Source organism: Podarcis liolepis (assembly GCF_965112155.1).
Source record: "Podarcis liolepis genome assembly, chromosome: 2".
NCBI lineage: Eukaryota > Metazoa > Chordata > Lepidosauria > Squamata > Lacertidae > Podarcis > Podarcis liolepis.
The window spans coordinates 96,815,012-96,839,673 of NC_139555.1; the positions used below are offsets into that span (position 1 = coordinate 96,815,012).

At 44.3% G+C, this 24,662-nt stretch overlaps 1 protein-coding gene across 1 annotated transcript in view; it reads left to right on the forward strand.

Annotated features, from left to right (window-relative positions):
* Window positions 1-22,266, forward strand: part of MDFIC2 (MyoD family inhibitor domain containing 2) — a gene marked incomplete at its 3' end in the record, with an annotated part of 47,136 nt that extends 24,870 nt beyond the window's left edge. The window contains exons 4-6 of the mRNA XM_083493542.1: window positions 3,919-3,987; window positions 7,354-7,569; window positions 22,007-22,266. Of these exons, the coding sequence (XP_083349668.1) occupies window positions 3,919-3,987; window positions 7,354-7,569; window positions 22,007-22,266 (545 nt within the window). The remainder of the gene's footprint in view (window positions 1-3,918; window positions 3,988-7,353; window positions 7,570-22,006) is intronic.
* Window positions 22,267-24,662: the final 2,396 nt, after the last annotated feature.

Here is a 24,662-nt window from a genome sequence, read left to right on the forward strand (position 1 = left end):
AAGAGAGATATTTCTTTATTTGAAAAAAGGGGGCGGAGGAGATGAGACGAAAGAGCTCCAAATGTCAGCCCTACCATATATTTATTCTAATACTTCCAGTAGCTGAGACCTATTAAAAAGATACATATTTTCAAAATAGGTTTAACCTTCTGTGTCTCAAGTGTCTACCTTTAATACTTTTAACATGTCACATTGTAATATGTGCAAAGTTAACATGCTCTTTTAAAAAAAGAAAAAGAAAGAAAAAGAAAATGTATGCAACAGAGATTACTCCAGAAAGTCAAAGTTACACACGTGGTATCTAATGCATATTGTCTGTCGGAGGGTTTTAACTCATGGGACAAGAAGTGATAAGTGACCAAAAAACAGAAAAATACATTTGTAGCTAAGGCAGCCATATAGGTTCACATTCGGCTTGGTTTTACTTGCATGTTGGTCATTGCACATTACTGGGATTACATATTATATGAACATTATATAATTGAGGTTTTTGCATACAGATGGGTAATGCTACACAATGGTAAATTAGAGTTGAACACTTATCCGTTTAATTTGAATTTCAGCTTTTCATACATAGAACAGAGATGAAATGAACTGAATTTCTTAATAAAAAGAAGCCTTTTTGTCAGATAATTTCTTTGCAATTTTTTATTATTATTATTATTATTATTATTATTATTATTATTATTATTATTATTATTATTATTTATTATTATTATTAAAACAGCAAATTTTATTTTGCCAAAAATGGCTATAGTGCTCTTATCACATACAAAAGTTGGGACCTTTTCTCTTTGGAAACTAAACATGCTTGGGTTATTCATCAGAAGGATGGGAATAATTTGAAAGGCCAAGTTTTATATGGGGATGGCAGGTGGTTTCTGAGGATACATTCATGTGCACAGGATATAGTTTAATAACAATGACGTTAATGGAAATTAATGGGATGTGAGATTTGGATGGGGACAAAGTGCCTGGCCATCATATTATAATAAACCACCCTGTGATGCCTGGATGCAGGGCACTATAGAACTTTAATAAATAATAAAAATAAAAGTTAAAAGTCCACCAAAAACATTCTAATCTACCCAGTCACCCATATATGAACTTAAAAGGTGAGATCAAAAATTCACTTCCGATTATATGTTCCTTTCAAAGATCACACCATCAGCTCTTCCCTGTTACTGCATTAGCAAATCCAGTAAACTCAAGCCAATGTGAATTACTCATACATCATCATAAATCAAAAGAGAAGAGGTTTGCATGGCTTAATGATGTCATAAGCAACCCATAGTATATTTATAGGCTGGTACAGTTTCCTGCTTCTATGCTACTAAAATAAACACTTTCCAAACCCCCTTAACATCCTTTTGCCTCAATATAGGAAACAGAAAGGTTGTGAGTGTATGAAAACAAATCACAATTTGTTTTCAATTTCAGATGACAACCACAACTTTATTTCAGTCTTCTAGTTTCTGTTGGAGTTTGCTTATCTATTTTCTTTGCACCATGTGCAATATGTAGCTTACAGAATTTCACAGGTATTCAGCCTGAAAATGAGACCAGTGCGCTGCTTATGTGCTTACACACACATGTCTTTCGTCTCTTTCTCACACATGCACACTACATGCATACACACTTGAATTGTAATTTGTTGTAGCTAAGTATTTTCTGGAAACTTGGTGTATCCACAGTGGTTTGCTGGTTTTCTGTGAACATATGTCGCAATCTGACAAGTGGAAGCAGGCGGAAGCAAACTTGCAGGTGCAAGTAGAAGTGATTTTGAGCCCAATTCACAGTGCTAGGTTTGACTTATAAAGCGTTATAAACAATACCTCACAGATCACCTTTCCCTGTATGAGGCTACTTGGACACTGAGATCAATATCTGAAGCCCTGCTCTGTATTCCTGCCTCAAGAGAATGGACCTTTTCCATGGTGGTCCCCTGACTGTGGTATGGTCTCCCACGGAGGATTTATCATCCCTGCTATTGGGCAATATTGATTGATTGATTGATTGATTGATTGATTGATATCAGGCACTTGGACAGCACTATTGGTCTGGCTTTTGGTGGTTGAAAAATGCAAGTAAGTGTGAATTTTAAAGGACAGCTGTGTTTTGACTCACCTGCTGTTTCAGGAAGTGCAACTTTGATAGATTTGGCTACAGATGAGACCTGAATCAAATCAGATGAGACCTCCCATCTAAAATCCAGAAAGGTCTAGAGTCTAGAACAGGGGTGGCTAAGCTGTGGCCATCTATATTTTTGTAGAATCAAAGAATCATAGAATTGTTCAGTTGGAAAGGACCATGAAGATTATCTCATCCAATCCCCTGCAATGCAGAAATCTCAACTAAAATATCCCTGACACATGGCCATCCAACCTCTGCTTAAAAACCTCCAGTGAAGGAGAGTCCGCCACCTTCTGAGGGAGTTTGTTTCACTGTTGAATAGCTCTTACTGTCAGAAAATTCTTTCTGGTGTTTAGCTGGAATCTCCTTGCTTGTAACTTGAACCCATTGAATCATAGAATCATAGAGTTGGAAGAGACCACAAGGGCCATCGAGTCCAACCCCCCGCCAAGCAGGAAACACCATCAGAGCACTCCTGACATATGGTTGTCAAGCCTCTGCTTAAAGACCTCCAAGGAAGGAGACTCCACCACACTCCTTGGCAGCAAATTCCACTGTTGAACAGCTCTTACTGTCAGGAAGTTCTTCCGAATGTTTAGGTGGAATCTGCTTTCTTGTAGTTTGAATCCGTTGCTCCGTGTCCGCTTCTCTGGAGCAGCAGAAAACAACCTTTCTCCCTCCTCTATATGACATCCTTTTATATATTTGAACATGGCTATCATATCACCCCTTAACCTCCTCTTCTCCAGGCTAAACATGCCCAGCTCCCTTAGCCGTTCCTCATAAGGCATTGTTTCCAGGCCTTTGACCATTTTGGTTGCCCTCCCCTGGACACGTTCCAGTTTGTCAGTGTCCTTCTTGAACTGTGGTGCCCAGAACTGGATACAGTACTCCAGGTGAGGTCTGACCAGAGCAGAATACAGTGGCACTATTACTTCCCTTGATCTAGATGCTATACTCCTATTGATGCAGCCCAGAATTGCATTGGCTTTTTTAGCTGCCGCATCACACTGTTGGCTCATGTCAAGTTTGTGGTCAACCAAGACTCCTAGATCCTTTTCACATGTACTGCTCTCAAGCCAGGTGTCACCCATCTTGTATTTGTGCCTCTCATTTTTTTTTTTGCCCAAGTGCAATACTTTACATTTCTCCCTGTTAAAATTCATCTTGTTTGTTTTGGCCCAGTTCTCTAATCTGTCAAGGTCGTTTTGAAGTGTGATCCTGTCCTCTGGGTTGTTAGCCACGCCTCCCAGTTTGGTGTCATCTGCAAATTTGATCAGGATGCCCTTGAGTCCATCATCCAAGTCGTTGATAAAGATGTTGAATAAGACCGGGCCCAAGACAGAACCCTGTGGCACCCCACTAGTCACTCTTCTCCAGGATGAAGAGGAACCATTGATGAGCACCCTTTGGGTTCGGTCAGTCAGCCATTGGTTGAACTCCAACTCCCAGCAGTGTAGCCAATGCTCAGGAATAATGGATTCAGCAAGATCTGGAGGGCTACTGAGCAACCAGTCCTGCCCTAGACAAAAGTTCCCATGGGGTTGTTATTGCCCTGGCCAAAAGTACTTCCCCTTTGAGGAAGAGGAGTTGCCCCAGAATAACAAAATGAATGTGCTGAAGGAACATTAATGAGTGTAAAAATAATATTTCACCCAATAAGCCCTCCCTGTCTTATTACATAGTTACTACTCTGAAGTATTATGTTCTTAAAGGAATGACCCTTATGTTCTTAAGGAATGAATAGCATTTGTTGATTGTATCCTTGTTTATTTTTCCACCAAGACAGTTGCACCAACTCCCTTCCTCTGCAAGTTCTCCCTATTGTAATTCTGAATACAGCAGATCATCCAGGTAAGATTCTGTTTGTGGAAACATGTGAATAATTCTGTAGCATTGTCCCACAAATAATGTCACCCATACATACCTTTTTTTAAAAAAAATATTTTTATTAAATTTTTTCAACAAAATTTGCCATAATCAATACTAAATAAAAAACCCCCAGAAATTGCATTTTACATTTCTATTCCCCACCCCCACCCCCAACTTCCCTTTTTGGTTTATCACCTATTCATTTCTTCTGTGTGTAGTTTTCTATACCTTATATATTGAAACTGAAATCATACCTTATTGACATATTCTTAACATTTTACCCTCATATTTCTATTTTGTATTTCTATTTGTTAATTGTAAGTGTCTTAATCAAATCCTTAATCACTCATACATACCTAAAGCCTAAGCTTGCATCTATATCAATCTTAGGACATCATTGAAACAGTTGGTTGTTTTCATACCTCCTGCTTTTTAGCTACAAAGAAGGTAACCATCATTTTGGATAAACATCTGGCAGAAGAGAATCATACTCTCAGTAAAGATTGATAGATGATATTGCTGCTGCAGTCAGACAGTAAAAAAATTCTAAAGTGTGGAATCTTTTCGAGAAGTGTTGCAAGCTTAGTTGTCTCAGAGGCTGTTCACTGGAGGCCTTGAAGCAATACCTGATGTGAAGTTCATTGCCTCTCAACATCCAATTCTCAAATCATAGATGAAGAAAGTATTTAGCTGTTGTTAGCTACCCTCTCTTCACACTAAGGTCCCAGGGTAAAAGGTAAAGGGACCCCTAACTATTAGGTCCAGTTGTGGCCGACTCTGGGGTTGCGACGCTCATCTCGCTTCACTGGCTGAGGGAGCTGGCGTACAGCTTCCGGGTCATGTGGCCAGCATGACTAAGCTGCTTCTGGCAAACCAGAGCAGCACATGGAAATGTCGTTAAGGTCCCAGGGTGGGTCACAACAATTAAAACAAAATGCTAAAAACAGTTTAAAACAACTTAGAAATAAGGTGATTATTCCTTTCAGGCATGAGCTCCTAATCCTCTTCGGAAAGTGTCCTTCCAGCAAAATTATTTGCAGACTAGGCTACCAGAAGCTGAAGAAACTAAGTGGTATAGATGTTCTTGGTTTCCTATAGTCTTAATTTCCAAAGGAAAGGGAGTGGGGAGGCTGTCTTCTTCTTTGGCGATCACTCGTAGCTGAGTAAGATTTTAAATAGTTTAAAAAGTGAGTCCGTAAGTGACTGTGGAGGCCAATTCTGGATCCACACGTCCTTCCGCAGTGGGTACATTGGTTTCTGGGTTGATCACGGTGAGGATTTGCCAAAAGTGCCTTCCTCTTAGCACATTACTCCCTTTTGTCTTCAAAGTCCATGACACCTTTGGTAAAAGCTGTTCTCCAATTGGAGCACTCGCAGGCCAGTGTTTCCCAGTTGTCGGTGTTTATACTACATTTTTTAAGATTTGCCTTGAGAGAGTCTTTAAACCTCTTTTGTTGACCACCAGCATCATGCTCTCCATTTTTAAGTTGCACAACTCTTTATATTAATTTACTTATTTACTCCATTTCTACATGGCTCTTCATTTTAGCAGTCACATTCAAGCAACAATTAAAATAGACAAGAAAACCATTCATAAAACTATAATTCCGATTAAAACCAACCAAACTTCTCTAGCAAATAGGTTAACTCTACTTTCAGCTGGACATAGCAGACCTCAAAGTCCAGGGTGTGTTGGGGGGGGGATATGTGTGCCCCAGTAAGGAAGGCTTTGAAATATGCTTAAAGTCATATCAAGGTGCCACTTAGTTTCAGTATTGTTTTGCTGACTCCTGTCAATAGCAGTTGAAGGGAAGCTGATCTGACTCCTGAGTTTGCAGACAGTTATTGTTCTGTATCAGTTAAGCTGGACTGTGTGCTCTGATTGTTAGAAACTGGCGTTTGGAATTGGACATCCTGCCTACATTTAATTGTAACTTAAATTGTTGTTGAGCTAACATTTAACTGTCCATTAATAATAGCAACCAAGCATTATATATTTTGCATGTTTATTAGACTTCATTTATTTCATCCCCCCATCCCTCCACACCTATTATCATAGCCATAGAATACTGGACTCTAAATGAAAGAGGTAACCATGTGATTTCATGCTGGCCCGCTCCCTTTATATTTCCATAGGCACGTTCTGCAAGCATTAGATTGATAAAAGACACAATGTAGATGGGCCCATGGCTGAGCTGAGGGTAATTGCATTTTAAAAAAATATGAAATGGAGACCTATAATTGTGCAATGCTTTCTCTCGACTACAATGTTTTCTGGAAGACAGGATCCTGCTTGTCATAGCAAGTTGCTTGTTATGGTGATTGTACTAGGACTTGATCTTGCTGTAACAAGACACGTATAACATTACTTAGTGGAAGCTTTTCAGAATAAGAGCCTGACAGTAAAATGCACTCTATTTTCATTCTTGAACAAACAAAAGTCCTTGAATGACAGCTTTTTTCTTACCCTTTTCTTTGAGGGTGTTGTAATGGGGAATTCAGGTTAAATCTATGCCTTTTATACTTCTCATTTTGATTTCCTCTCCAACAGCACTTGAAGGATAAAACTCAGCTTGATGCACAGGGCAGCTTGTGGATATAGCAAATGCTAATCTAGCATTTACTGATTATTTCCTTCTGAGTCTCTCCGTCTAGTGCCATTGAATGCTTAAGTGCATTTCCTGGGCCATAGTGGGAACACTGGAAATTGCACAGAATTTGAGGGTGTGCTTTAAAGGGGGAGAAAAAAAGTTACACTTTAAATTGAGTGTTGCTAAATTTTCCCAGAGCCAAATTGTTCTTACCTGTGCATCTTCTAAAAACAATGACGGGAAGGGTCTCTGGGACTTGGCCTCAAAGGAACAGGAGCAATATATGACTGTGTGCAAATGAAATGGATCTGAGGGGAAATCTAGTTGAAGCTTCCTTGCTTAATTTGTGAGAGGTGTCTGGTTAAGAGCCTGAACTTCTGAGTCAATTCCCTGTTTCCTAATCCCAGGACATCTCTAAGTCAAAGTTTGCTAGCCTCATGATCTTTGCCTATATGTCAGTGAGTAACAAGATTTATAGATTATTGTTCTGTCGTGTTTTGTGATGATGATGATGATGATGATGATGATAATAAATAGCCTTGATGTTTTTTCAATAAAAGGGCAGCATTAAAATGTTTCTGAATTACAAAAATATATATGAGCCCATTGCACCATGTTAGCTACAGCAGGAACTACCTGAATCTTGGTCATTTCGTTGATGGCATTGGGACATTGCATACGACATGTGTGCTCTGTATTGGCACAATCTCTAAATGTCTAAGCTTCCTGACCATTTTTATTATCTTCTCCACTCTAGAAAATCAGCTAGCAATTAAGGATGAGAAGCCTATGAAAGGTATTGTTCTCAGTTCAGTATCAGAATTCAGCATCACGGACGTGCCATCCAAGGACACCAAAAATGAAAGAAAACTGTCAGAATCTAGTGCATCTACACTGTCGTCCCTGAAGAAATGCAGGACACAGTTCAGCTACCTTGAAGATGATGCATCAGTCCACGAGAGGGACAGTAATGGTACGTTTTGAAAACTGTGCAGAGCCCTAGACGTAATCCATTTAAATGCTCTGTACACACACACACACACACACACACACACACACACACACACTAGCATCACACTTTCCATTTTTAAGTTGCACAACTCTTTATATTAATGTGTTTACTTATTTACTGCATTTCTATGTGGCTCTTCATTTTAGCAGTCACATTCAAGCAACAATAAAAATAGACAATAAAACCATTCATAAAACTATAATTCCGATTAAAACCAACCAAGCTTCTCTAGCAAATAGGTTAACTCTACTTTCAGCTGGACATAGTAGACCTCGATAGACTTGTAATCTGGTGAACTGGGTTCGCTTCCCTGCTCCTCCACATGCAGCTGCTGGGTGACCTTGGGCTAGTCACACTTCTCTGGAGTCTCTCAGCCCCACTCACCTCACAGAGTGTTTGTTGTGGGGGAGGAAGGGAAAGGAGATTGTTAGCTGCTTTGAGACACCTTCGGGTAGTGATAAAGCGGGATATCAAATCCAAACTCTTCTTCTTCTTCTTCTACTCACGAGGAAGAGATTGAGATTGTGAGAGGGATCATGAAAGATGACATTTTATAAGCAAAGCTGCCACTGCTTACTAGGAGAGGTGAGGCAACTGCAATGTCAGGGCTGCATGGAGCCAATGAAGTGCTTCTGCTGGGGCGCTGTGCAGCCCTGACCTCACTGCTGCCTTTCCCCTTTCTGGCAGGAGGCTATTGCTGCAGCTTTGTCCCAATAATAGATCCACTCTTTCCACCATTAGAAAGAGTGAGGCAGCCACCTTAGGTGGCAAATGCTTAGGGAACATGCATACGTGTGTGTGTGTGTGTGTGTGTGTGAGAGAGAGAGAGAGAGAGAGAGAGAGAGAGAGAGAGAGAGACTTTCCATCTGCTGCTCGCCAAAACATGAAGACCTCAAGGCCAAAATGGTTTCCACCCCTTCTTAAGACTTTATCATCCTATCTCCTGGCAGCTCCATTGTGAAAAGATAAGTGGTACTATACTGAGTTGGGGCTGCATTTGCCTTCCACTGCTCCTGGCTGGCCCTACATTTCTGGTTCCTGAGGCTACATTTCCCCACCAGATTCTTCTTTGCAGTATGCCCCGCGGAGGACCTTAAGGTCCACAAATAACAACACTTTGGAGGTCCCAAGCCGCAAGGTGGTTAGATTGGTCTCAACTAGGGTCAGGGCCTTTGCAGTACTGGCCCTGACTTGGTGGAACGCTCTGTCACAGGAGACCAGGGCCCTGCGGGATTTGACATCTTTCCACAGGGCCTGCTCCGCCAGGCCTTTGGTTTGGACTCAGTCTGACCCTTATGTTTACCTCCCCTTATGGTTTCGATTTATGGGCTACTACTAAAATGAGGCTGCATTTTAAATTGTATTTTAACCTGTATTTTTAACCCGTATTTTAATTAACTGTTTTTCTTTTTCGTTTACGTTTTATTGTAATTTTATTGGTGTTAGCTGCACTGAGCCTGGTTCTGGCCGGGGAGGGCAGGGTATAAATACAAATTTATTATTATTATTATTATTATTATTATTATTATTATTATTATTATTATTCAGTACTTTGTGTTCTCACAAGCACATTGTGTGGGAACATTGGGTTTCCATATTTTTGCTCAGCCGCAAGAATTGTGCTCCATTCTCTGGCGAGTGAGTGATGAGCTCAGCCTTTGTCATAACCCTGGAGCTGCAGGGGGCATGGAGTTCCTGCCCATGGTTACAAAATACTCTCTGCCCCGTTTCCACCTTCAACAAGCCTGCCACCAGGTGTAGCAATGAGGCAGGAGGAAAGGGCTGAGTTTCTACCCCATCCATTTATACCCTGCCCATCTGGCTGGGTTTCCTCAGCCACTCTGGGCGGCTGCCAACAGAATATTAAAAACATGATAAAACATCAGACATTAAAAACTCCCCTAAACAGGGTTGCCTTCAGATGTCTTCTAAAAGTCAGATAGTTGTTTATTTCCTTGGCATCTGATGGGAGGGAGTTCCACAGGGTGGGCGCCACTACTGAAAAGGCCCTCTGCCTGGTTCCCTGTAACTTTGCTTCTCACAGTGAGGGAACTGCCAGAAGGCCCTCGGAGCTGGACCTCAGTGTCTGGACGATGCGGGTGGAGATGCTCCTTCAGGTATTCTGGGCCGAGGCTGTTTAGGGCTTTAACGGTCAGCACCAACACTTCAAATTGTGCTCAGAAACGTATTAAGACTGATTTAACAGTTAAAAATATATATCAACAAAAACATCCAGTATTTCACTGTATTTACTGTTGGCCATTACCATGTGATCTGTGTCTCAATGGGTATTGGATTGCTCCAGCATGTGGCATCAATCCTGACAGCCTTGTTCCTGATTTTCCATCTGACTTTCACTTTTTACCCATACCCCGAGTTGCCACTCAAAATTATGTAAACCCTTGTCTGGACCCCTGGAAGTCCTCTGCCAGTCAGTGTATGCAATACACTGTATACAGTGTATACAATACACAATACAGTGTATGTAATACAGTCAGTGTATGCAATACACTGGGGAGCCAGTGTGGTGTAGTGGTTAAGAGCGATAGACTCGTAATCTGGGGAACCGGGTTTGCGTCTTCGCTCCTCCACATGCAGCTGCTGAGTGACCTTGGGCTAGTCACACTTCTCTGAAGTCTCTCAGACTCACTCACCTCACAGAGTGTTTGTTGTGGGGGAGGAAGGAAAGGAGAATGTTAGCCGCTTTGAGACTCCTTCGGGTAGTGATAAAGCAGGATATCAAATCCAAATTCTTCTTCTTCTACTACTGAACTAAATGGACCCATGGCCTCACTCAGCAGAAGGCAGCTCCCTGTGTTTCTGACACCTACCATATTTCCGCGAATCCAATGTGCCATCGTATCTAATGTGTACCTCAATTTTCAAAGCCTTTAAACCCAAAAAGTATTTGCTATGTCAGCGGTGTTTTTCAAGCTTGCAGTCTAATCTAATGTGCACCCTGATTTTCGTGACCTAATTTGGCCCCCCCAAAAGGTGCACATTACATTTGAGTAAATAGGGTATAAAGATTTGAGTCTGTTGTGCTATGGAAGCCCAGTGCTCCTTAGCTCCTGCAGAGTGGTGTGCTTTTGTTTATACTGCCTCTAATTCCTTAATTTTAAACATTCACAGTCCAGAGGCATAAAATGCCCCAGTATAACATCTGGGATGTGCTTGGCCCTTGGATGAAAAGTTGCTGATGTTGCAATTTATAAAGCAGCCTTGGAAGGGATTGCCATCAAATAGATGGATCTTGTCACATCTATCATATTAATGATCCTTGAACGAAGAAGTACTAAGTACAGATCAGCACAATAAACCACAATGCTCCAAAGCAACCATTAGGGTCGCATCTATTTTATGACTGATCTCTCGCAATAATTGGAATTCTCCTATCTCCCGTAACAGGAAAACATTTAACCGTTGTGGCAACTATTAAGGGAACGGGCTCAGCAAATGTAGATGCCCTCTACCAAACTTAGCCTCGTGGACCGCTTAATTTAAACCACAGCAAAGATAATTATCAGCATGTTCAGCTTATCAGACGTGGATCTCTGGCTAAAACATGTTCCCTCTGAATGCTTGCAACAATGCACACATACCTGAGAGCACCTATCGATTTCCAGAGAGAGCTTGTGCACAAGCTTCGAGCACTGATATTGTTAAGTCGTGGGTTGACATAGCAGCCGGCACAGCGATTTCTCCAAGTAGCTCTTTATTGTGGTAAGCTGAAATAGAACTGACTGAGAACAGCTCAGCCGGCCTGTATTTATAGGCAGCCGGCTGTCAACATTGTAACCACCACAGCCCAGAGTTCCCGCCTAAAATAACTGCCGCGGACCTGAGTGAAAACTATCTACAGACCTGAGTGAAAACTATATACAGTATCCCCCTGTTGGCCCAGGGTGAAACTACACTACATAACACCCCTCCCCACCGAGATAAGGCGTTAGTTACAATCGTAATGGTTTCCTTATATACAGCACTACGCGTAATGGTTCAATTAGGCACAAAAGCATATCGGTTACATTTCCCATACTTAGACCCACAGTGATACCTGTCCAACAACATAGTCCTTTAAATACGTTGGGCGCTTGGAAACTCTGCCAGACCGCCGGGGACTGGTAGCCAAGTCCGGAGGGCCACACAGTTCTCGCTGAGGCTGTGGTGCGACCCTAGGTGGCGTTGGAACCAACTCCCCTGGATCCGCTGCTGTGGGTGGAGCCTCCGCAAGTGGAGTGGTCTGAGTCTGTTCTGAAACGGCTTGGTTCGGCTCCACGCTGGCAGTTTGCGAGGAAGGTGTAGGTGGGGCCTCGCCATCTGTACGTGTCTCTTCTGGAGCCACAAGCGCAGTTGGGGGCACCTCGGTAGTGTCCAAGTCCCCAACCCTGCGCCTAAGCTGGTCTATGTGCCGTCGCCACAAGCGTCCGTCTTCGAGTGCCACCTGGTACGAGCGAGGTCCAGTGACTCCCACTACTGTGGCTGGCACCCAAGGGATGTCCCCCACATAGTTCCGGGCAAAGACCTGGTTTCCTGGGACAAATGACCGTGGTGCATTGGCACAGCCTGGGGGTTCAGCCACGGCAAAGTCTGGGTGTAGCCGGTCGAGCGGTGACCTGAGGCGGCGGCCCATAAGCAGTTCAGCAGGACTCCTCCCTGTGGCCGCATGAGGGGTGATGTGTTGCACGAACAAGTATTCGGCGACCCGCTCATGCCAGTCTCCCCGGTCCAGGCGCGCCAGTGCCTCTTTTGTCGAGCGCACCATTCTTTCCGCTTGCCCGTTGCTGGATGGATGAAAGGGTGCCGTTAGGGCATGGCGGATGCCCAGTCCCAAAAGATACCGCTCAAACGTGCCTGACGTGAACTGCGGTCCGTTGTCAGAGACAAGGACATCAGGACACCCATGCGTTGCAAACAGGCCTCGCAGCACCCGGATGACAGCTTCGGTAGTGGTGGAGGGCATCAGGGCGACCTCCAGCCATTTGGAATAGGCGTCCACCACTACCATAAAGGTCCGGCCGTGAAAGGGACCAGCCAGATCGATGTGCACCCTCGACCAGGGTGTCTTTGGCGTCTCCCAGGTGTGTCCCTTAGCTGCCGGTGGTGCAGGCCTCGACTCCTGGCACGCTTGACAGGCGGACACCCAGGCAGTGATGGCATCGTCCATATTAGGCCACCAGACGTAACACCGAGCCAACGCCTTCATTTTGACAATTCCCGGGTGGCCAACGTGCAGAGCCTCCAGGACGCGCTGACGGAGTCCCTGGGGAATCACGACGCGGTCTCCCCACAGCAGGCAGCCACGATGAGCTGAGAGTTCATGTTGTCTGGTTGCGAAGGGCTGGAACTCCGATGCAAAAGGCCCTTGTGGCCACCCCCTCCACACCCAGTTGAGCACCCGGCTGATGGTGCGATCCTGGGCAGATGCGGAGGCCACAGTGGCAGCCGATACAGGCGCTGCCGGAAGATCCTCAATCAGAAGGAGCGATGAAGCTGGAGCCGGGTCTTCCACAAATGCTGGAAGAGGGCAACGGCTGAGGGCGTCGGCATGGCCCATCGATTTTCCCGGGCGATGGATGAGCCGGTAGTGGTAGGCAGCCAGGAAAACAGTCCATCGCAGCATGCGTGGTGAGAGGACCGGTGGAGTTGGACGATCACCGGCGAGGAGGCCCAGGAGTGGCTTGTGGTCAGTGATGAGGTCAAAAGTCCTGCCATAGAGGTATTCATGGAACCTCTTCACTCCAGCCACAAGTGCCAATGCCTCCTTGTCGAGCTGGCTGTAATTCCGTTCCGTCGGAGATAGTGTCCTGGAAAAGTAGGCGAGCGGTGCTTCTCTTCCATCTGGAAAACGGTGACTAAGGACAGCACCGATGCCAAAAGGTGAGGCGTCGCAGGCAAGGACCAGCGGCCTGGATTCACTGTACTGTACCAGCACACTGTCTGAAGAAAGGAGAGCCTTGACCGCGTTGAAGGCCGCCGTCTCCCGATGACCCCAGGCCCAAGGCGTCTTAGTGCTAAGGAGTCGGTGAAGAGGCTCAGCCACTGTGGCTTTGTGGGGCAGGAACATGTTATAAAAGTTCAGCAGCCCCAGGAATGCCTGCAACTCCGTTTTGTTCTTTGGGGTAGGGGCCTGCTGGATAGCGCGGATCTTGGATGTGGTTGGATGAAGACCGGAGGCATCGATAAGATAGCCCAGGAACTCTACCTGTGGAACGGCGATCTGGCACTTCTCCCTCTTTACCTTGAGCCCGGCCTCCTGGAACCTGGTCAGCACGGCACGGAGGCGCTCGAACAGCTGCTGGTGTGAGTCTGCAGACACCAAGACGTCATCAAAATATGGTACCACGCCCGGAAGCCCTTGCAGGAGACGCTCCATAAGGCTTTGGAAGATGCCAGGAGCCACACTCACCCCGAACTGCAACCGGCGGCAACGGAATGCCCCCCGGTGGGTGACGATCGTCTGGGCTTCAGCAGTGGCATCATCGACTGGCAGTTGTTGATAGGCTTGGGCAAGGTCCAGCTTAGCGAAGACCTTACCCTCACCCAGGGAATGCAGCAGGTGTTGGACAACAGGAACCGGATAAGCATGCTGCTGAAGTGCCTTGTTGATCGTGCACTTGTAGTCAGCGCAGATTCTCACCGACCCATCTGGCTTGACAGGCGTGACGATGGGGGTTTCCCACTTTGCGTGGTCAACCGGCTCCAAAACTCCTTGGGCGATCAGTTTGTCCAGTTGTTCGTCCACCTTAGCCTTGAGAGCAAAGGGAACCCGGCGTGGCTTTAGCTTGATGGGGGCGACTTGTGGATCAAGGCTAAAGGAGATGGGCGTACCTGTATATTGGCCCAAGGTGCCGTCAAAAACCTCGGCAAAGTCTTTGACCAGACCCTCAGTCTCTGCGTTAGAGATGCAGTTGATGCCGGTGACTTCCAGGCCGAGGGCATCAAACCAGTCTAGCCCTAGAAGGCTTGGCCGCTGACCTTCGACCACCACCAACCGGAGCAGGCCCGAAAAATCCTTGAAGGCGATCCGGAACCGGCCAACGCCTACCACGGGAATGTCGTTTCCCTGGTAGTCTCTCAGGTGTACGCGGTGAGAGTCGAATTGCCTTTTGGACACTCTGGGTACCAGTCTTTTGATGGTGCTCCATGACACGATGGACAGGGCAGACCCGGTGTCGATCTCCATGTCACATGGAGCTCCTTCAATGAGCACCGTGACGTTCAGCTTGCGTCGCGTAGTCGAGTCGGTTTGGCCAATCGTGGTTCCAGACGGGCAGCGGCAGTTGGTGAGAGCGAAACAACTTTCCTTGGCAGACTGGAGTGAAGACTTGGACTTGCGAGTCGATGAAGGGGGGGTGTCAGACGGAGCCGATCGGCAGACCTTAGCGATGTGGCCCCTTCTGGAACACTTCCTACAGATGGCGTCTCTGAATCGACACTTGGCACGGGAATGGTTGCCTCCGCAGCCAGCACATTCCGGTTGGCCCTTGGACTTCTGTTGGAACTTCCTGCGCTCCCGCTTTGTCTGGTGCACGTCATCGTCTTCACTGGAGGATGCCTCCTCACTGCTGGCCTCTTCATGATGCACCGGAACTGGCTCCCTAGCAAGACGCGGGCTGCTGGACTTGCGGATCTCCTGGGCGGAGCGTTCAGCAGCTTCTGAGGCCACAGCCTCCTCAATGGCTTTCTGTAGCGTGAGGTCTGGCTTGGCTAGGAGGCGCCGTTGCAGATGGATGTCCCGGACCCCGCAGACGATTCGATCCATCAGGGCATCGTCTAAGTCTCGGAACTCACAGTGCATTGCAGCCTGTCGCAGGGCGGTGGTGTAGTTGTTGATTGACTCCCCCTCTGCCTGGTTCCGGTGGTAGAACGCATGGCGGGCAGCAATCTTGGACGGCTTTGGTGCGTAGTGGTTGCGGAGCTTCTCTTGGATCGTGTCCCATGGTGTTGCCTGGACTGCTTCAGGCGCAACCAACGCTCGGGCTGTCTCAAACACTTCAGGCCCACAGAGGCTGAGGAATAGGCCCCGCTTCCGATCCTTTGATACTGCTGTCAGCTCGTTGGCTTGGAGGTAGCAGTCGAACCGAGCGAGGTAGGAGTCCCATGATTCAGAGGCTGGCGCAAACGGCGGTAGAGGCACAAGTGAAGCCATGATTCCGATGCCGGCGTGAAGGGCGATGGATGGAACACAGTGCTCTAGCCAGAACAGTCAGCTCTGAAAGGGTTCTGCTGCCCAGTGATTTCGCTCAGTGATTTCGCTCTGTGATTCAGCTCAGTGATTCAGCTCAGTTCAGAGGCTGGCCGCATCTGGCTGTGCTCTGATGTCCATCCATCCCACCCTCGTCGCCAGTGTTAAGTCGTGGGTTGACATAGCAGCCGGCACAGCGATTTCTCCAAGTAGCTCTTTATTGTGGTAAGCTGAAATAGAACTGACTGAGAACAGCTCAGCCGGCCTGTATTTATAGGCAGCCGGCTGTCAACATTGTAACCACCACAGCCCAGAGTTCCCGCCTAAAATAACTGCCGCGGACCTGAGTGAAAACTATCTACAGACCTGAGTGAAAACTATATACAGTATCCCCCTGTTGGCCCAGGGTGAAACTACACTACATAACAGATATGTTGCAAGGGGTGGGGGCTTCGAGCCTTCTCTGCCTTTCACCCGGTGCCTTTCACTTTAACTTAAATGGAAGGGACAACTCCGTACACACAAATGGACATGCATCTTTACCGCTGAATAACAATGACTAGCGAAATCCGCTTATACAGATGCACTAGGAAAGCACCAAAGTGTGTGCGTGTGTAAGTAACTCTAGATCAGGAGAATTATACAAGGCTCTTGGTCGCATTCAGCTGCTCTCACTTTAAGTTGCAGCAAGTGGGGTGGAAATCATTAACCAGAGGCATGTGACAAATCGATCAGGAGGCAGATTTAGCCTACCTTTAATGAAACATGGGGATAAATGATAATTATCTTGAGATAAAACATTACCTCGGGGTTAAACCTTTCAAAACTGCAATGCATGCAGAAGAAGAAGAAGAAAAACTTAAATCTTTGTTTTAGAGACAGTCACTAAAATGCAATTGATGCACAACACAAGCACCGAAATAGTTCATTTTTGTTGAAGTTGGGCACATAGCCCAGGGCTACAATTGGAAGCAAGAAGGCAAGTCACTTTTCAGCCCAGCAGCATCACTGGAAAAATCCTACATCAATGTTGTACGTTTGGATCAGGTTACATAGCAGCACAAATCAAGCCTGGATTGACAGCCAGGAGCCACCGAGAGCATGGAAATGTAGGGTGAAGTCAGACCAGCAGCATTATTAAATATAGTTCTTTTTGTAATAATTAATCTACCAATGGAGAGGTGAGGTCATTGTTCTTATTGAGATAAATGCAGTAACGTCTTCCCTTTTTTGCGAGCAGTCTGGAAAGCAGAAGAGAAAACAGAAGGGTTGCATCTGCGTTGCTGTAATTTGTGGCTAATTTATTTTCAAATATATATAAACGAATGCATAGAAATGAATGCTTAATTGCTAATATCTATTATTTATTATACATCGCCCACTTAAAATGAGGGGAAGGGGGAAGCAAAAAGGCTCATACATGCAGATTTTGCAAAATATGTTCTCTCCATTAGCACGGTTTCATGGCGTGTGCTCTGATGGGGATTTAAAAGCATCTTTAGTGTACAGCACGGTCTATGTGCTAAAACATTACTTTATTATTAAAATGTTGTGCTTTTTGTGTGGTACTTTCCCCCGAATAATGGGCAAAGTCTTAAGAGCAATATCCATTCTCTGATTAAAATTATGCAGATGCCAACAAGGTTAATAAACTGAAGATCGTGCATATTATTAGGAAAACAGAGCTTACATTTCAAGTAAGAACTGAAAAGATCCCTAATTGATGAGTAATTTCAAATTTGATATTCCTTCTATCTTGGTGCAAAAGGGTGTGGGGGAGGGAAGAATTTCATAAATATATAGTACCTAAAAGAGAAGAGCCTTAATTACACCATGGACTACTGGATAAAATGATTACATTTTCTACACTGTAAATTCATACAATTAAATGCAGCAGTGTCACCTTATAAAATGTTTCAATTTGATAATTATTTCAGTTCATTTACTCAGAAAAAATACAAGCATGAATTTACTAAGTATCTCCCAAATCTAGTCATTTTCATTCTCCGGGACTGACTTGGAAGTTACTTTTGCTTGTCTGAACTTAAATAGATCCCTGACAAATTTAGATAACTATTAAAATTGATAATATTATGGGTGATAGCTTACTAATAGAAATTAATTCAATGCTGTGCTTCTAGGGTTATTACCTGATATTGTAAAACTACATTTTAATATAACATTTGGGATGTTTAAGGAAGCTTTTGCATGGCTCTTATTATTTTTTTAAGTACTTAGGGATGAAATTCTTGTTTAATACTGCTCGCTGCGTTAAAGAGATTGTGATGTATAATGAGACTTCTATGCATAAATGCACATCAAAGTGTGATTACAGATCACAATTAACAAAGTGGCAAGACAGTGTAGTCTGCATATCGCTACTTGGCAATCTCTATATCCCTGCAAGCAGCAGGAGACTATACCATTTGCCTGCTTCTTCAGTTGCACAAAGGTGCAGGTGTGTGTTAAAATTCTTCTAACCAGGATAGTGCAGATTAGCCAACTTAACAGAACATTAATGTGCCCATTATGGCAGTCTCATTATTGACTCCTAAACAAATAAATAAGATGACTTGACATTTTCTCACTGATGTGAGAACATGTAATATATACACTCTGCCTGTGTAGAGCCAGTGGAGTAGTGGTTAGAATGGCGTACTAGGACCTGTGAAACGAGAGTTCAAATCCCCTCTCAGGCATGAACCTCATGGGGTGACCTTGGGACAGGCACTTAATTTCAGCCTTACCTACATCATGGGGTTATTGTGAGGATATAATGGGGTGGGGAAAGAACAATTTTATTTTATTTATTTATTGAATTTATACACTGCCCTATACCCAGAGGTCTCAGGGCGGTTCACAAACAAGATCACAATTTATAAAATCAGATTAAAAACAATAACCCAATACCCCCCACAAAAAAGCCACAATGCAAGCCACCTTACATTAGGTGGGATGCAATTGCCCAGACAAATGCATTATGTGACCCATGAGAGCAGCAAAATAACCAGACTGTACAACATTGACGTGGGTGGCGCTGTGGGTTAAACCACAGAGCCTAGCACTTGCTGATCAGAAGGTCGGCGGTTCGAATCCCTGCAACAGGGTGAGCTCCCGTTGCTCTGTCCCAGCTCCTGCCAACCTAGCAGTTCGAAAGCACATCAAAGTGCAAGTAGATAAATAGGTACCGCTCCGGTGGGAAGGTAAACGGCATTTCCGTGTGCTGCTCTGGTTCGCCAGAAGCGGCTTAGTCATGCTGGCCACGTGACCCAGAAGCTGTACGCCGGCTCCCTCGGCCAACAAAGCAAGATGAGCGCTGCAACCCCAGAGTCGGCCATGACTGGACCTAATGGTCAGGGGTCCCTTTACCTTTACAACACTGATGGGATAAAATCAGGCCAAATCTTTATTGACAGCAGCATGCAAGGTAAGGGTTGGCATGGCATCGGGTCCCAGGATCAGTTCCATCATTCCACAAGCCCCATGTTGATAGAATGGATCTGCCAGATTTGGACAGCCCCAAACCCATAACTTGTGAGTTGGTCAGTGTTGAACTTTGCCATGGTGCAAGTCAAGCAAGCAAGGTCTCACTGGGTGACCAGGGTGCAGATTCCAACCAGGCAAATACCACAACCCGAGCTTGGGAGTGTCATGGTCAATTCTGCCCTCAGGCCACTTATGGCTCTCCCTCCCCCCCTTGATTCTACACTCCCCTCATTCAAACAATGTTCTTCCGCCTAACAAAGGAAGGCCATAATTTCATTGAGGGAATGATGGAAAAACCCAGCCAAGTGCCAATCGAGTTGATCAAGAAGAGAATCCTTTCGGGCCCTGTCAACCAGTGACCCAAAATTGCTCAGTGAAGGCACTAAGCTGAGGCCGGGCAGGAGGGAAACTCTCAAGGCAAAATGGGTCTGAGCTCCAGGAGAAGCAAGCTTCTACAGTCATACCTCAGGTTGAAGTAGCTTCGGGATAAGTACCATATTTTTTGCTCTATAAGACTCACTTTTCCCCTCCTAAAAAGTAAGGGGAAATGTGTGTGCGTCTTATGGAGCGAATGCAGGCTGCGCAGCTATCCCAGAAGCCAGAACAGCAAGACGGATTGCTGCTTTCACTGCGCAGTGATCCCTCTTGCTGTTCTGGCTTCTGAGATTCAGAATGTTTTTTTTCTTGTTTTCCTCCTCCACAAACTAGGTGCGTCTTGTGGTCTGGTGCATCTTATAGAGCGAAAAATACGGTATTTTCGGGTTGCGCACTGCGGTAACGGAGTGCGTTACTTCCGGGTTTTGCCACTTGCGCATGCGCAAATGGTCAAAATGATGTCATGCGCATGCGCAGAAGTGGCGAATCACGACCCGCGGATGCAGGTTGCGTTCACTTCTGGATGCGAATGGGGCTCTGGAGCAGATCCCGTTTGCATCCAGAGGTACCACTGTATAGGCTTTCCCCTCCCCTTTGCAAGGGCTCATGCGTCAGCTTTCTCCCCATGAGCCTATGGCACAAACAAGATACTCATCTGCTTGTGCACACACAGCGCTTCCCTATATGCAAAAGTAAGTAACATGCAGTTCAATAGGAATTATTTCTAGGTAAGTGAGTATAAAATAAATAAGTAATAATAATAAAACAGTAGCACAGTGGTCTGCTTCCATTTCATCCCACCTGTAGCTGCCTACCCAGGCACAAAAACTAGATGGTTTTGGCAGAAATTCTAAATGCACGAACTCCCTAAAATTGCAGAAAACACCTTTTCTTGAAATCTGCACCTCTCCAAATTTTGTAATGCAGCTTTTAAACCAAAACAAATGTACCAAAATGTATCCATTTGGGGGGAAAGAATGGTTAAAATGCAGGCATTAGTGAGAATAACGGGAAAATGCAAATTAGGGGAAATCGCTCGCAAAAGATGTGCATGCTAAGAGAAACGCACACTAAAATGTTGATGATTTTTTGTGAGGACTTTTGTGGGGAATTCAAGATCAAACGCCAAAATCTTGCAAACTGAAGAAGAGTGGGGAAAAGAGAAACGAAGAGAATCAAAACTGATTGGTTCATCCATTCCTAGTGAGAGAACCAAACAGATGTGGGTGCAACCTAGTGCACATTTCAGCAAAATTAAGCTAATTTAACTGTGCCCTGGATGTCACCCTTAACTGCAAAGGATAGGATTATTTCTTCCTTTTGTGATAATCCTTGTCATTGTATCAGTCAAAGCCCTTTTTTAAAAAAAGTTACAGTGGTACCTTGGTTCTCAAACTTAATCCATTCCAGAAATCCATTACAAAACCAAAGTGTTCCAAAACCAAGGCACGCTTTCCCATAGAAAGTAATGCAAAATGGATTAATCTGTTCTAGAATTTTAAAAACGAACCCCTAAAACAACAATTTAACATGAATTTTACTATCTAACGAGACCATTGATCCGTAAAATGAAAGCAATAAACAATGTACTGCAGTCACACAAACAATCAATCAGTTTGTGGAACTGGGTTCAACAAAGTCACAAAAACAAAACAAAAAAGAGCTGCAAAAACAGACAGACCTCAGCGTAACACTCAAAATGTAAGTGTGGCACTTAAATTGGAAGCGTAACACTCGAAACGGAGCACGTTCGGCTTCTGAAAAAAGTTTGCAAACCGGAACACTTACTTCTGGGTTTGTAGTGTTTGGGTTCCAAGCTGTTTGGGTACCAAGGTGTTTGAGAACCAAGGTACCACTGTAATGGGCCCATTTAAGCTGCAAAGTATACTGAATTTCTGCTCTATCCCTGCTTGATCCACACCTCTCAGATTAATGTGCAGAGTGAGGCATAGTTACTAATCAGGTTGTGATCATTTTAACACACTGAAATGTTGCTAGTGAAACATGCCTTTAAATGCCTATTAACTATTTGTAAAAGTTTGAGAGGGTTTTTCGCTTTAAAGAGGTGATAGATCTGGAAATGCAACGAAAGCGCATTATGGGTAAGAAATATGTGAAAGTAACACAGAATGGATAGATTCGGACATCCCTAATTTGGAATAATTAAGGGGTGTGTGTTGCATGTATACATAATAACACCCACAAGAGGAGCCCATATTAATTTAGTTTCTGGTTGAGTTCGGGAAAGTGCAGGAAGTCTCGCTTTATTGTGCACTGGCTGGGCAACAATGTTCATGGATTTCTGCTTCCTGTGAATCTCACTCCTTGCTCTTCTCCTTTTGAAAACAGATGAATGTGCCACACTCATCTTGGCCTGCTTGTTCTGCCAGTTTTGGGACTTTCTGTTCATGTTGCCCGATGTCTGTGAAAATTGGTTGACCAATGTGTGCTGCCCTTCCCATAGATATTACCAAACCTCAGGCGACGACACAAACAACGGCGACTGCAGCTGTGATTGTGACATTGATTGCAGCATCCTTGAGTCTTGTCATGAAACCAGCGAGTGTCTGGAGCTGGCCCTGGAGATCTCTCAAGTCTGTTATCACTAATGTAAAACAGTTGGCGGCATGTCCAAGAACCATCCCTGCTGAAACAGACCTAGCTCCCCGAAGGATATACTCGTTTAAAGCAGAATAATAGCAGTAAATAATAAATAAACAACATGTATGAAGAGATCCTGTTTGCTAGCCGGGGTTGTGTCAATGTATCTGGTTATAAATCTTGTACTTTCTGTATAGCAGCACAAAGAAGATTCTGTTTTTTTAAGGATTTCCTAACTGCTGGAGCTGTGGGGTGTGGAGGAGAGAACAGAAGCTATGAAATTGGCTTCAGAGTTTTGCAAAAATTTTATGAATTGTATGTTTGTTTGTTTTATTTAGAATTTTTTTGGCTGCCCAATCAAAAGTGCATTCTGTAGGGTTCTCAAAGTGTTCAAACAATACTAAAACATTACTAAACACACACACACACACACACACACACACACACACACACACGTTCAATTTTCTGCCTAAAAACCAGTGCAGGTAGCATTACAGATTGTTACTACTTAGCAGGAAGTTGGGTGGGGCATCTCTAAAGGGCCTGGTGAAGTAAAAAGCTCTTCAATTGGCACTAGAAAGATCTTAATGTGGTGCCAGGTGAGTCTTTTTCAGGAGAACATTCCATAACAGGGGTACCACCACTGAAAGGCCCTCTCTTCAGCAACCACCTGTCTCATCTTTTGAGGGAGGTGAAGAACATCCCATGCCTTTAGCAGGAGGTAAATTTTCAGGTATATGACGAATTCTGGCAAGTGGTTAGAAGTCATCTTTTTCTCAGGGTTACACAGTGAGGCCAATTGCTTGTTCTTTTAGGGTAGACAAAAGAAAAGAGTTCTTTACCCAACACTTTATTTATTCATAAAATTAGTTCTGGCTACCTTTTGTAGCATAGCCCACCACCCAAAGCAACTGAAGCATAACACACACACACACACACACACACACACACACACACACAAATACCGTATTTTTTGCTCTATAAGACTCACTTTTCCCCTCCTAAAAAGTAAGGGGAAATGTGTGTGCGTCTTATGGAGCGAATGCAGGCTGCGCAGCTATCCCAGAAGCCAGAACAGCAAGAGAGTTCGCTGCTTTTGCTGCGCAGCGATCCCTCTTGTTGTTCTGGCTTCTGAGATTCAGAATCCCCCCCCCCTTGTTTTCCTCCTCTAAAAACTAGGTGCGTCTTATGGTCTGGTGCATCTTATAGAGCGAAAAATACGGTAATAATCAAACCCTAATAAAACACAGCAGCTAAACAGTAAATTGACACTTGAGCTAGATGTGGCAGCAGTGTGAATTTCAGCAAAGCTATGCAGGCAGGCTATGAATTCTAAAATAACTTTTTTAGCTGTAGAACGATAACTTTTTAAAAATTTTGTTTTCTTATTTTTGACAACAATCGCTCCTCCCCCATATGCAGGAGAAATTCTAGCATTATTTTTAGGACTGGAGTCAGCTTATCTTCCTAATGGATTTTATATATAAACATATATTCCACATTGTTGGTTATTATCAATAATGGATGATGTTACATCCTTTGATAATTAAAGATTTATTCCTATGACCTTTTACAACACACACATACAGGCTTTGTTTGGGTCAAGGAAAATTAAACGAATTAGAAACCAGGTACTCATTACAGCAAAGGTGTCTTCTAAAGTGAGTTTTAAAGAATGTGTTTGGGTTTGTTTCTTTTGCAGAACGTCAACCGTGTTTTCACATTAGAGGTTTTCACTGTATTATAATTTGTCATAGCTATTCGTGTCTTCTTAGTGGAGATTGACCTTAATAGAAAATGAGGCCACATTTCGGGAAGAAGTTGCTCTAAAACATTTCGCCAGGTACCTCCCCTTCCTGCCCCCCCCATGACCATATGAGCCCTCCAGACTACAATTCTCATTATCCCTGACCACTGGTCCTGTTAGCTAGGGATGGTGGGAGTTGTAGTCCCAAAACATCTGGAGGGCCAAGTTTGGCCATGCCTGCCATATGACAGACCATAAGAGCATTCTGGGTGCCAACATATTGGTGGGAATTAGACAAAAGTTTCCAGATATGAGCAGAAGAAAATACATTTTGTTTACTTTTGTTGTTGTTAAAAACGATAGTCTGGAGAGATTTAATGGAAATTCTTATCCCCCCCCCCCAAAGGGTCTTGGAGCTGTGAAAGAAATGAACCCACAAGAGTCACACAAATTAAAACGCTAAAATCCTGTGAAATACCAAGCAAAGAGAAATGAGAAAGTTAGTTGTTCCGAAGGCAGATTTATAAACTGCTTTGCAGATGTTGTTTACTTTTCAGGTATCTAGATTTTACTGAGAGTATATAACCTATGTTCTTAAAACACCTGAAGGCTATTCTCTGGTTGACAAAAAGCATATGGCAGCAACTGGAATCTCCT